Below are 13,085 nucleotides of genomic sequence, written 5' to 3' on the forward strand. Positions count from 1 at the left end.
CCTTCACTAAGAGGTCTTAGCGAGACCCCCCAATAACCATGGGACTAGCTAAGACTATCCTCTCTTTCTCGTCCTCGTCATGCTCAACGACCACTCTTGACAAACTCCTCGTCATCTCCGGTCACCTAGATCAATTATTAACTTTCTGACTCTCTTTCAGATCCATTTCACAACCAACTTTCATACAAAATATACCAAATTGAAGTTGAGAGTGATAAGATTACGATTTTACCTGAATCGAGGCCAAAATGTGGTCGAATGTGACTGGAAAATGGCCTGGAAGTCTCGGTCTGTTTGGGCTTTTTCAAATCCATGACAGATTTGAGCATTCAAAGCTAAGATCTTGGTCCAAGGATGGTGATGAATTTTTTGGCGGTGCTAACTTCATCTGATTTAACAAGGAAATGGTAGGAAAAAATGAAGAAAAAGATAAGATCATAATAAAATATTAATAATTTATATATTAAATAATATAATATTATAATTTGTTATTATCCAGCTTCTTAGTCCAATACTGCACCAAACGCTTTACTAAGCTAGTCCAGTTTAGTCTAGTCTAAGCCAGTCTAGCTTAGTCCTTGAAGCTAATCCAGTCCGAGATAGTCCGGCACAACAAACGTCCCCTTAAGAGTGTAGAGTCCTACACCCTAAACAATGATCTAGTTCTGGAATCAAACGGTTCTATACTGCTCCGTTGTATTCGGGTTCAATGATTACCTCGCCGGAGAATCCAACACATATGCTTGGCTCCAGAGTCCATCTCAAGCCAACCCCAATCAAATTGACTTCTATTACACAAATCTCAGGAGTAAATTTCCACCAACAAAAAAGTTGTTGCAAAGATACAATTCCCCAAGAAATTTTCAATCTTGATGCTTTCATAAAGCTTCAATCCAATTAGGTTTTTGCAGAGATTTGAATTTGTTCAATCTCGGCAAAACTAGAACCAGAACCAATGGCTGTGTCCAATTCAATCCTGTGGGTCTCTGCAAAACTCCCAATTTCTAACATATTTCTCCAAAACCCTAAGCACCTTTTGCCCCAAATCTCACCCCAACCTCTCCGTTTTCAATCTTCAACAATCCACTGCGGTCTGCGTGAGCTCCGGGTCCGAATTGATTCCATAAAAAATACCCAGAAAATCACCGAAGCCATGAAGCTCGTGGCGGCTGCCAGGGTTCGGAGGGCCCAGGAAGCAGTCATCAATGGCCGACCCTTTGCTGAGACGCTTGTGGAGGTCCTGTACGACATAAATGAGCGGCTTCAGTGTGAAGACATTGATGTCCCTCTCACAAATGTTAGGCCTGTGAAGAAAGTTGCCATTGTTGTGATCACCGCTGATCGAGGCCTCTGCGGCGGCTTCAACAACTTGGTGGTAAAAAAGGCTGAGGCCCGAATCGCGGAATTGAAGAAACTTGGGTTAGATATCACTCTGATCAGTGTTGGAAAAAAGGGTAACTCGTATTTTATGCGTAGGCCTGAGATTTGTGTTGATAAGTTTATTGAAGGTGGCTTATTTGCAACAACAAAAGAGGCTCAGGTCATTGCTGATGATGTTTTTTCGCTGTTTGTGAGCGAAGAGGTTGATAAAGTTGAACTTGTGTACAATAAATTTGTGTCGTTGGTGAAATCTGAGCCGGTTATTCATACATTGCTTCCATTGTCTCCGAAGGGAGAGGTTGTTGATGTGACTGGGAATAGTGTTGATGCAATTGAGGATGAGTTCTTTAGGCTGACAACTAAGGAAGGTAAACTGAGTGTGGAGAGGGAGAGTGTGAAGATAAAGAGGGAAGGGCTTTTGCCGGTTATGGAATTTGAACAAGACCCTGTTCAGATCCTTGATGCCATGATGCCTCTCTACTTGAACAGTCAGATTTTGAGGGCATTGCAGGAATCAACAGCAAGTGAACTCGCGGCGAGAATGAATGCTATGAGCAATGCCACTGACAATGCAGTTGACTTGACGAAGACTCTTTCAAATGTTTACAATCGGCAACGGCAAGCAAAGATTACAGGGGAGATATTGGAGATTGTTGCTGGAGCCGAAGCACTAAAGGAGTTTGAGTAATCTCAGGATCTTCCTCTCCTTGTTCTTCGTTCCTTTTTGTGTCATATTGTTCATGATGAAAGTTTTGTGATCGAATTCATTAGGCAATTTTCTAGGCGAAAAGCATCAGATAGCAATATTGTTTCTAAATTGTAATGATGATCGGAGCGGTCGCATTGACAACGAGATTAATAACATTGAGGAATATATCTCATTCTTGTTCTATCCTAACAGTATTGTGCAGTTTCTTCCATGCAGCGACTCTTTTGCTTTCCTGTTCAAATGATTAAGAGTGCATTGCTGGTTATTGAATTCATCCTATTCTTACAAAAGCACAGAAAGTAAGACAAAAGCATATCCTGTTATTTGTGATCTGGAGTTCTTGTCGGGATTGGAGCTTCGTATGTGAAGCAGATATTTTCATCTCCTACTGCTCTGACTAAACTTGCTCAATTGATTGTGTCCATAGGTCAGAAACGTGGAGTTACAGATGATATCACCTAGCAAAAATTACAAAATCATGTATTATTGAGATCTAGTTCTTTCGTAGATGTTTCAGTTTCTTTCCTTGTTTGCATAATCGTAGTTAGAAAGATTGTTTCGAGACACTGATGGGAATTTCTGTAGAACTTTATCTTTCTTGGGAAAGAAAGTACTTATCATTTGGAAAGTAATTTCTCACTTCCTAGGGAAGAAACTAGAGAAATTATGGTTCCTATTGGCTCGACACTGTTGATTGTGACCCTGCCATATATTTGGTACTGAAAGAGTTGTCTTTTTTTTCGGGGAAATAATATAAATTCATATGCAGCTTTTTAGAATATACGACCTTGACAAAAATCAAGATCTTCTCCGCCTAATATAAAGAAAAATGCTAGGGGAATCATGTTTTAGACTATATTTTGTACATCACATGATGTGACGGTTGATGATTGAATTTTTATTTAATAATTTAAAAAAATCCAACTATTGAGCGCCACATCATATAGTCTACAAAACGTAGTTCTAGTAAATGGTCTCTCTAAATCATGCATAATAACGATTAGTGAGTAATATAAACATATAATTTCAAGATAAAGTTGCTAATCTTTTTCCTGGTAGATGCGAACTCTTGTTATCTTTTTGCTTTTACACTATCCTGCTTTACTGATTGAAAATTTCCAAAATTACAATAGAAAAAAATGGCCTAGAATAAGGTTGGATGTTTACTTATCTGAAATGAGTATATAAAGTATTCTCATCCTTTATTTTCTCTGCGTCTATCAACACTTACAGAACAAACTGATCCTGCAGGTCAGTTGAAGTTCTGATTGTGTGATACACTGAGTTCTTGGATCTTTGTAGTTATATTTTTAGAACTATTGTAGGATACATGATATGACGTAGATGACACTCTATGTAGATCTGTATACCATTTTATATAAAATCTCTTATATCTTTAGCATCACGTGTTGTGATTTTGTCTTTGTGCGAGCTCAATTGCTATGTTTTTTTTTTTTTGTCACAACACAAAATTGCTATGTTTACATCAAGAGTAAAAGGTAGCTGCATTGATTGAAATACATATGGAAAGAAAGAACGGAATAAGGAAGAGTGCAATAGACAAAAAACAAATAAATAAACAGCTCCCATATCCCCGAAATTGTAGATTTATTGCCAGATTAATTCAAAGTTTCATTCTAAATCTACAATTATTAGCTTTAATGCTAATCAAATTGTTAGCACTTAAACTATCCACCACCAGCAAGCATTCCCCCAAGATGGTCACCTTCCTGAGCTTCAATTTTCCAAGTTTAATTGCCACTGGTGCGTTAACCTTAAGAACCAAGGGGATGCGTCCGGTTTGTTGTTGCTGTTGCAGTGCATTCATCAAAGTGCTTCCGTATTGCGTTTGGCCTGTCAAGTCCACATTGAGTAGTGTTTTGTTCTGATGACCTTGGTAAAACTTCGGTAGCATCCCTTGACAAAGCCTCGTGTTTGTATACCACACGCTCAACCGGCCACCTTTCTCATAGTAAATCCCGATCTTCTTGTTTGGGTTGTTGGCTGTTATTTTGACGTCAAATTTAGCATATAAGGTCATGTCCAAATTGAGCGTTAAGTCGCTGATCTTCAAGCTATCAACCGAGTAATTAGGAAGTTTAGGGTGGAAGATAAGATAAAGTATGCCAGCGGTGGCTCCTATTATGATCAATACAAGGAGAAGGATGCCCATTGTCCACCACATGCATCTGCAGCATGTACATGAGCTTCTCTTTTTTGGTGGGTTTGCTTGGATTACCGGATTAATGGTACGTCCTACTACTGGTAATTGTAAGGGAGCAGAGAGATTATTCGTCTGAAGCAGCTTTATTTTCTCTGTCGCTTTCTCCTTCTCTTTCTCTGTACTCGATGATGATGAACCGTGTCCGTGCAGTGGCACCACCGGAGGCACAGGCGGCAGTGCTGTTGGTTGTGCCTTCACATCTCCAGCAGGATGAACTCTAACTCTCTGGTGATCAGACATCTCTATTATTAACTTTCGAAACAAAATGCCACCGAGGATACAACTCTTCACGTCTACGCTTCCGGTCCATGTATATAAATAAGTGTGGGTTTCCTAATATTTGCGTATGGTCCTCCAGCCTTTCCTAAAAAATAATTCCTACGACTTTTTGGGGAGAAAAAATGTCTGATCACAGATCACCCTCCTCACCTACTCACAATGACAACATATCACAATTTACACGTACAGCGCCAATGTGTATAATGTATGTATGGTGGTTCAGCTAATCAAAGTTAATAAGCATTCAAATAAGAATAATTCCTTGGTTGGTTGCCTTCATTCCTTGTCTGTTACAAATTCAAGGGTGTAGTAGTTAATTTGTTTGTTGAAAGTCAGCGCAACGGTATCGCGGATATAAGGACTGACAAGTGTCAAATTTCACAAGAAAAAATGCACTCTATTACTATTCTGGAATTCATCCAGAAAATAGAGAAAACTGTGAATTAGATTGATAATAATATGAAATAATCTGATTACACAGAAATAAAATACTAATTGATAAAACAAAAAATTAAAAAAAATAAGAAGAGAGAAAAAAGTTTCACGTTATGTCGAATTCCTTCTATTTACAAAACCTAGTTTTCTCCTCAAATATCTAAACACAGCAAATTCAATTGCATAAAACCATAATAACTTTGTACATCCAATCTTTATGAATAATATTCAACCTAGTTACTTACAAAGCACCAAAAAAATTGAGATTGTGTGGTTTCGAAAATTAGGATCCCCTCCTTGCGTGAACCCTTTTTCATATGAAATTTGAGAATTTTTTTTTTAATTTAATTGCTTCGTAGAATTATTGTGTTTCGGTGTAACAAAAATTATTTAAATTGATAGCTTAATTTAACATAAAATTAATATGAGGGCTCATATAAAAAAGGACCTCACAAATTCATAAAATGAGAATTTTAGGAAGCAATTCTGGGCATTTACATAGGCATCAAACCTAATTCTACTACTAGTAGTAGTAAATCTAGTAAATAAAAGAAGCATAAAAGAAATTTCTAATAAACTAGGAAAAGGAAACTACATTCTCCACTTTGATCGATTCCTATCTTGTTCTACATCATCTATCAACGCAGGCAGACTTCACATGTGTATATATTATTCAACTTTGTGTCTTTTCTTGAACTACAAGATCAATTCATTGATTGCCAGACAACAAATCAAAGAATCTCCAATCCGATTCTCGAGCATGAACACTGTAATTAGCGAGTAATACGGTTGGTGGATTAAGTTTCGTCTCAACTCTTACACCCAAGATAATAAATAAATAATGTCTTTATGTCACACCAATTGGATACATGCATATTGATTGCGTTCTTTATGTCCGTAAATATTGCAGCAGTGAACAGTTTACAATAATGTTTAACCAGCTGGGGGAGGAAGGAATTACAGTTACAGTTACTCGAGTTAGCCTTCCAACTTCCGAGGGAAGGGACAGTAATCCTCCACGAGTAGATAAAACTTGATCGCAACAAGGATCGAACAATCAAATCTCGCATGTAGGACGTAGCAAGGCAATTTGTGCTCTTGTTCTACCAAGGACCAAGGTGACAAAACAAGGGAAAACTAGTTTTCCATGTGGATGACACAACGCAAACACTTGCCTTCTAGCATGAGATTGAAAGCTTTGTTCACATCTTCAAATGGCAGGTTATGTGTTATGTACTCATCAACTTGGATTTCCTGCATTTTCAAGTTAACAAAACATATATTTCAAATCATTAGGCTCCGTGTATTTTTTGTTGATTCATAATTCTTCAAGCAAAAGCTTTTTCATAACCAGAGGAATCAGGACTGCCGATCGGTCATGACAAACAGGACAAGAAGGAAAAAGCTGATAAGAAAAGAGAACTAATATAATATTACTGCACATGACATGAATGTAGTTCTGAAACTTGCAAAATTAGCACAGAAAAAAAAGGCCAAACCGAAAGGCTTCAATATTATTATCTATTTGCTAATATAAAAGGATATATTTTCATGATCATCCTTGAATCATTGAGACACTAGATATTTATCAAACTAAGACATGCTAAAGTGTTAACAAGAGCTCTATTGGTTAGGCATGCCCTGTCGCATTTTCTGGTAACTACCAGAATGCTAGGACCAAAGACGGTCTGTAGATTACCCAACTACATGAGGACAAAATGAATTCTACCATAATGAAAGGTAAAAGGACACTTCATATTAGATGATATTCTTTCTTGAAGCTTCAGTGGAATTTTAGTCAGTTCAATTACCTTTTTCGTGTACATTTCTACTAAGGAAGGGAGATCAGATTTAGGTTTCCATCCTCCAAATAGCGATCCCTTCAATGTTCTCCCAGTAAGAAATGCTCCATAATGAGCTGTTATTTCGGGCTTCACTTTTGGCACACCAAGTGTAACTGTCAAACCCCATCCCTTCAAGCAAACGCCAGATAAAAGAGAGGCCAAGTGGAATGAATAGAACTTCATCAATTTATACACAAAATTAATGAGATATGCTTGACAAAGAAAAGGAAACCATGACATATAAGAAACTTACATCACGACATGCCTGCAATGCAGTAGTTACCATGCCAGTGTCACCTATACATTCAAATGAGTAATCTGCTCCTCCGCCTGTCAAATGCTTAATAACCTGAAAGAAAGTTAGCTCACATTTAAGTTTCAAGCCAAATGAAATGCAAGTTGATCCACTATCGTTCCTTACTGTAGAATTCCAATCACCCAATTCAATCTACCACCAAGTTCCAACCATCTGTCACGCTGACTATTTAATTATTATCAATGTATTACTTTGATAATAAGTTTAAATTGAGGGAGGGGGATCCATCTATGGTTTAGTCAGAATTACCTGTTGAATAGGTTCTTTGCTGTCATTTGGGTTGATAAATTCTGTAATTCCAAAAGCTTTGGCTGTATACCAGTAAGAGCATCATTATTTAACATATAACTCCAGAGTCAGATAGAAGAAAACATATCTGTCCAAATATTACCTTTTTCACCCTTTTCAGGATTAGTATCAACACCAATTATTTGAGATGCTCCCCTAAGGTTTGCACCTTGTGCAACCTATCACACAAGAAACAATTATGGTTTGAATTACATGTTGCATTGCTGCTCCTGTCATTTTTGAAAGGCCTACTGTAACAGTAAAGGCAAAGCTGTACTTACGGAAAGGCCTACTGTCCCAAGACCGAATATCACCACACTTGATCCATCAGATATATCAGCAACATTCCAAGCTGCACCCAAGCCTGAAAATTTGTATCCATACATAACACATATGAGAAATATTTTTCCTGGACCAAGAATTGTCATGACCATTACACATACAGCTACATAGATGTACACGTAGGGGCATGTGAGGGCTATCATACTGAAATTGCATTCCTCTACTAAACCTTAAACCCTCCGAGCTATATATGTGTGTATATATATATATATATATATATATATAAAGTGTGTGTGTGTGTGCATATATCATGTGTGTGTTCGTGTGCGTGTGTGTGTGTGATCTCATGGCAACATCAGCATGATTTGAAACTCTACCTGCAGCTACTCCACAACTGAGAAGGCATACTTTCTCCAGAGGCACAAGTGAGCTGATTTTGACAGCACATCCTGAGTGCACCACAGTATATTCACTAAAACTTGAAACTGCACAATAATGGTAAACGGGTTCCCCAGTGGCATTTATAGAGAAGCGTGTCCTCTGATCGCAGTGCATTAATCCTCTCCTTTCGAGCCCCAGGAGTTGACAAATGTTGGTTTTACCTGATGCACATTGCCTGCATTTCCCGCATTCTCCAATGAACACTGTTAGCACATGGTCCCCTTGAGTAAATTCAGTCACCCCCTCGCCAACACTCTCGACAATCCTGCAATAATATTGCTATTGGTTAGGTTAGTACCTAATATCACCATATTCATATCATACAGCAACAACAACAACAACAACAACAACAACAACAATAATATATAAGTAGATGAAAAGGAAAATAGAGAAATAACTTACCCTGTTGCTTCGTGACCAAATATCCGAGGAAAGATAGTCTGCAATTAAAATAACAGAACTTAAATAACTGCGAGCAGTCAATAAAAATTTGAAGAATAAGAAAGAAGAAGAAATACCTGAGACTCCCAGGCAGAGAGGTCGCTGCGACAGAGAGAGGTGCATACAACTTTGATCCTTATCTCCATTGGCTGAGGTGGACTCACATTCACTTGCTCTATCACCAAAGGCTGTCCAGCTCCCCATGCCACCGCGGCTGCTTTTACATTTTCATTTGGATTTGGATTTGGATTTGGATTTTCACAAAACATAAAAACACATGAGTAAGTATTTTCGTATTTGATTTTGATTTTAGTGTAGAAATTAACAAACATATAACACATACCTTTGCAGGTGATGACATCGACATCATGGACACGGGGTTGTGGTTGTTCTATGGAAGTGGAAGAAGGCAAAGACATCTGCTCAACTCACAACTTTTTTTTCAATCGTTAATCAAAAAGAAGCAAGCGGAGACGAGGTTGAAGGAGTCGGCAGTTGAAGTTGAGCACTTCCCTGGGGGTGTTGGGGTGGGGGTGGTTGGTAAAGGATCTCCTCACCTAACCGTTGCATTATTTTATGGGTGGTCTTTCACCACACACCCACACCTATGTTATTTCCCTTTTCTTTTTAGGAAAATTGGAGTATTAATTGGTTTTTGAATTTTAGCTAAATTGCTACTTTAGTTCATCAACTAAAAATTATATGAGTCTCACAATTACTAGACAAAATTTACTTCTATTAAACTTTTACTTAACAATTATGATGTAAAAATCAACTTCAATATGTGTGCTTCCTAAATATAGAAATCAAACTCATGAGAACCAGTGTGAAAATGAACGAGAATTTGTTTCATACCACTAATTTTGTGGAAGAAGGAATCAAAATGACCTCGAAGGTACAAGTGAACCCCCATTGAATTGCAAGCCCTTGCAAATAGAGAATAACATAGGTGGTTAAAATAAAATATTTGTAGACAAATGGGCTTGTGCATCCCCTTTGTGGTAGGGTCAGCAATGAGAACGGATCAAACCGGGAGCTAAAGTTGGGCTGGTACATCCATCTTTAAATGGTCCTGTCATGGTTTGGTGGAGAAAGGAAACAAATTCCAAAATTCATTAGGACTTATAAAACCAGGACCTCTCACTTAAGAGAACAGAAAAATTACTGGACCGTAATGTACTTGCGTATTTACATTACGGTAACTTGGCAGGGTAATTGTGTACAAACATGTGTCCTCTTTGGATCTATGTATCATAATTTATTAAATTCATGTATTCGGATCGTTGAAATTTGATCCAACGGTTACAAACAGAATGTCACTTTAAAAGTTATAATAATTTTAATCGTTAGATTAAATTTCAACTATCTGAATGCATGGATTTGATGGATTATGATACATGGATCCGAAGAGGACCCATGTCCATTGTGCACAACCCCCGAGTTTTGTATGAAGCGAAACGGCCTTAAAATAGAGTCTGAGAGAGAGAGAGGGGCAAACATCTACCGGTGGGGAATACGAGCCAGAACCCTCAACCACGAGAAGAGAGCACCAGGAGTTCAAGTTAGTCAACATGTCTGTGTTTATTGTGAATTCTCCTTCGTGTGCACTGGTGAGCGAATAATCCGACGGCCCGAACTTTTCTTTTTCCTATTCTTACTCATCTGCTAATCAATTTTGATGAGTAATTGACAATTGGGTAACAGTGGAAATCGAAGAAGCCTGGCCCTGGGTTTATTAAACCACCGACATCACCGAAGCAGCAGGTTCCCAGAAGCAGCAGCCGCAGAAAATTGTGTTTGGGGAACGGCAATGGGATTAAGGCGTTTTTCTTCAATCCCAACGAAGAACCCATCCTCAGAGAAGCGCTTAAGGTACTTGTTTCACCTACTACTACCTCAGTCCACACCCAACGCCCATTTTTTCAATAATTCATAGATTACCCATGCGTAATTTGGTTGAATGATGTTTGGAATCTATGTGTTGTTGATTTATCTGATACTTTGGATCTTGGTCTACGCGTTTGTATGGTTTTCTTTTATTTGCTGATTTTTCCTATAATTTTGTGAGGATGTTTTAGGGTTTCCGAGAGGTTCGATTTTTGCCAACTGATTCTTGCATTTTCATAATACCGAATCTACTATGAGCCTTCTGGGCCTCAAGATTTCATTCTTATTATTTGCTTTGCTCAATCGATTCTTGTTTTTTCCTTTACGTTATTGCTCAATAAAAATTAAATTTAGAAGAAAAAAAACCCGTTGAACCCACCTTTGATATGTTATTGTACAGCTAAAGTTGCTCTTCTATATTCCTAGCTTCATCCTTGTGAAAATTTTGAATCACTTCATGTCTCTTTTTGAAAGACGATTTCCTCTTTCATTGCACCATCTCATGTGACCACTTATGAAATCACTGCATTATATTTTGCCTGGTCCGTATTTGGATTGTATCAGTATCTTCTAAAAGCAAGATCGCATGCTACTTCAATGTTTGCTTTGGTAAAACAAAAAGTAACTCTTTGATCAGTTTCTTATGACATATGAGTCACTAATTGACCGTATCTCTCATTAGTTCGGCCTTCTATGCTTCTACTGTGTTTTTTATGGTATGTGCGAGTAGATAGAGGATTTCCCATGAGAATGCACATTGTTTTGTATGTAAATGGTACAATATTAGTACCATGATTTTCTCTGCTTATCTCATCATGTAGGAGCCAGTTGCCTTCATGGGAGGGATGTTCGCTGGTCTTTTAAGGCTTGATTTGAATGAAGATCCACTCAAGGATTGGGTTTCAAGGACTGTGGAAGCCACTGGAATCACCGTGGAAGAAATTGTTGCTGACGGGTTAAAACCAGCGGGAGAAGCCCCGCTACAGATTGAGATTGAATAACATTTCATACTATGTACACTTGGCTCCCCTGTTTTGTAATCATGACCCATTGAAATGAGTTATACTGGCAACTCACCTCATATACTTCTTTGACACAATGAATCAGACTGCCTGCGGATTCATTGCAAGTATTATTCTTATGTGCTTATAGTTTCACGATGACTGCATTTGGAAGAGATAACATAAAGAACTGTTTACCGAAGTGGTAAATGGTTTACTTCAAAATTGCAATTTGCATCAGCATAACTTAATCTCTGCTGGACTCGGGTTTCAGATTTGGATCCTAAAACTCGATTTATTAGTTCGATGGGTTTTAGTTGTGAGTTTTGAACTTCAAACATATTTTTTTTTGTTTAACTTCTAAACATTTTTTGAACAAACAATATTATCTATACTAAGGGGAGGGGGGGGTTAGGCTAAGTCTCATAATGGACTACCAATAATGTAATTCAAATTTGCGTTTGGTAAGAATCGAACCTGAGACTTCTCACTTACATGTGAGAAGGAATACTACTAGACCATAGTATTAAGTGGCTAAACTTCCAAACATTTAGTTACTAGGGATATTAGCTTGATTTGAAAACTTAAGGGACCATCGAATATCAAGAGTCCTAATTAATCAACCTTTTAATACATTCATGATACGTCTCATTCTAAACGAGTAAACATGCACCGTAGTGGTTTGATTCAATATTTGATATAGAGGATTTGTACTAGTGAAATTGGGCAAACTAATTAAAAAAATGAATTCTTGTTGCCAATTTGATCGGAACCCAATACTCTTGAAATTGTTAAAAGAGTAAATTGTAGTCATGGTCCTTTGACTTTAACTCAATTGGAGCAATGATCCCTCAACTAAAATCCCATTACGAATGGTTCCTCAACTCATCAAAACGTGCAGATATGGTTATTTTCATCAACTTCGTTAAAATTTCCGTCAAAATGAGTCACGTGCCAAGCACGTGAGACTAAATCAAGGGGCAAATATGGAAAATCAAATAAGAAAAATTGTATTAATAGTCTCTCAACTCTAACCTAATTGGAGTAATGGTCATTCCAGCATAACTCATTTTGACAGAATTATGACGGAGTTGATGAAAAAGATCATAATTACACGTTTTGATGAGTTAAGGGACCAATGATAATAGATTTTTAGTTGAGGGACCATTGCTACAATTTACTCTTGTTAAAATGGTGATTTTATCATTTGAAATGACAAAGTTACCCATGATATATAAGACACTTTATACGTTGGGAAAAATATGATTTTTTGAATATGCACATGGTATGCACAACAATTGGGCAAAAATATGATTTTTCCTACACCTTGAAATTACCAAATTCATGTAAATGAGTTATTTCCTCTCATCTTCTGATTTCTCTCTCTATCTACTTTCTCTCTCTCCCCCTCCATCCGTCTCTCTCTAAAATTGATATTTATTGGATGTTCCTATATTAGTGAAAAATAATGGAAAATCCAGTTTGAAGATTTGATTTATTTGGAGATCGTTTGTGTTTGCTGATTGGCCCTTTTGGGAAATAAACACATTTATGTGCT

The 13,085-nt window shown here is 37.6% G+C and overlaps 4 protein-coding genes across 8 annotated transcripts; 2 read left to right on the top strand and 2 right to left on the bottom strand.

Moving 5' to 3' along the window:
* Positions 1 to 654: 654 nt before the first annotated feature.
* LOC103946845 (ATP synthase gamma chain, chloroplastic) lies at positions 655 to 2,278 on the top strand. Its single transcript, XM_009357640.2, has one exon. The coding sequence runs from the start codon at positions 956 to 958 to the stop codon at positions 2,066 to 2,068; it is 1,113 nt and encodes a 370-aa protein (XP_009355915.2). The 5' UTR covers positions 655 to 955; the 3' UTR covers positions 2,069 to 2,278.
* A 1,402-nt stretch (positions 2,279 to 3,680) lies between these two features.
* LOC103946976 (NDR1/HIN1-like protein 6) lies at positions 3,681 to 4,640 on the bottom strand. The gene has a single exon (XM_009357806.3). The coding sequence runs from the start codon at positions 4,551 to 4,553 to the stop codon at positions 3,714 to 3,716; it is 840 nt and encodes a 279-aa protein (XP_009356081.1). The 5' UTR covers positions 4,554 to 4,640; the 3' UTR covers positions 3,681 to 3,713.
* Positions 4,641 to 5,855: 1,215 nt separating this feature from the next.
* Positions 5,856 to 9,227, bottom strand: LOC103946843 (alcohol dehydrogenase-like 6). Of its 5 annotated transcripts, XM_048589981.1 has the most exons (11): positions 8,983 to 9,227; positions 8,717 to 8,856; positions 8,601 to 8,638; positions 8,360 to 8,463; positions 8,135 to 8,206; positions 7,757 to 7,839; positions 7,579 to 7,654; positions 7,437 to 7,498; positions 7,125 to 7,220; positions 6,839 to 7,048; positions 5,856 to 6,281 (listed from the first exon to the last, which is right to left on the bottom strand). In XM_048589981.1, exons 1-11 carry the CDS (start codon positions 9,056 to 9,058, stop codon positions 6,165 to 6,167), a joined length of 1,074 nt encoding a protein of 357 aa, XP_048445938.1. In that variant the 5' UTR covers positions 9,059 to 9,227; the 3' UTR covers positions 5,856 to 6,164. The 5 variants fall into 5 exon arrangements, with proteins under 5 accessions (XP_048445938.1, XP_048445935.1, XP_048445936.1 ...); XM_048589978.1 differs by having other exon boundaries at positions 8,135 to 8,463; positions 8,983 to 9,225; XM_048589979.1 differs by having other exon boundaries at positions 8,135 to 8,463; positions 8,717 to 8,853; positions 8,983 to 9,223.
* An 859-nt stretch (positions 9,228 to 10,086) lies between these two features.
* LOC103946842 (UPF0426 protein At1g28150, chloroplastic) lies at positions 10,087 to 11,655 on the top strand. Its single transcript, XM_009357637.3, has 3 exons — positions 10,087 to 10,249; positions 10,344 to 10,511; positions 11,348 to 11,655. The coding sequence occupies exons 1-3, from the start codon at positions 10,211 to 10,213 to the stop codon at positions 11,525 to 11,527; spliced, it is 387 nt and encodes a 128-aa protein (XP_009355912.1). The 5' UTR covers positions 10,087 to 10,210; the 3' UTR covers positions 11,528 to 11,655.
* Positions 11,656 to 13,085: the final 1,430 nt, after the last annotated feature.

This window comes from the organism of the source record quoted next, unplaced genomic scaffold (assembly GCF_019419815.1).
Source record: "Pyrus x bretschneideri cultivar Hongxiangsu unplaced genomic scaffold, Pyrus_bretschneideri_v1 Contig3, whole genome shotgun sequence".
Classification (NCBI taxonomy): Eukaryota; Viridiplantae; Streptophyta; class Magnoliopsida; order Rosales; family Rosaceae; genus Pyrus; species Pyrus x bretschneideri.

What these genes read in the sequence shown, in the direction of transcription:
- LOC103946845 (XM_009357640.2), top strand. Translation starts at nt 956, where the DNA reads ATGGCTGTGTCCAATTCAATCCTGTGGGTCTCTGCAAAACTCCCAATT.
- LOC103946976 (XM_009357806.3), bottom strand. Translation starts at nt 4,553, where the DNA reads ATGTCTGATCACCAGAGAGTTAGAGTTCATCCTGCTGGAGATGTGAAG.
- LOC103946843 (XM_048589978.1), bottom strand. Translation starts at nt 9,058, where the DNA reads ATGTCTTTGCCTTCTTCCACTTCCATAGAACAACCACAACCCCGTGTC. An exon ending in TTGGGACAGTAGGCCTTTCC is followed by an intron (nt 7,655 to 7,756) that starts GTAAGTACAGCT and finishes CTTGTGTGATAG; the next exon opens with GTTGCACAAGGTGCAAACCT. An exon ending in GCAAAGAACCTATTCAACAG is followed by an intron (nt 7,221 to 7,436) that starts GTAATTCTGACT and finishes ACTTTCTTTCAG; the next exon opens with GTTATTAAGCATTTGACAGG.
- LOC103946842 (XM_009357637.3), top strand. Translation starts at nt 10,211, where the DNA reads ATGTCTGTGTTTATTGTGAATTCTCCTTCGTGTGCACTG. An exon ending in ATTCTCCTTCGTGTGCACTG is followed by an intron (nt 10,250 to 10,343) that starts GTGAGCGAATAA and finishes ATTGGGTAACAG; the next exon opens with TGGAAATCGAAGAAGCCTGG. An exon ending in TCCTCAGAGAAGCGCTTAAG is followed by an intron (nt 10,512 to 11,347) that starts GTACTTGTTTCA and finishes CTCATCATGTAG; the next exon opens with GAGCCAGTTGCCTTCATGGG.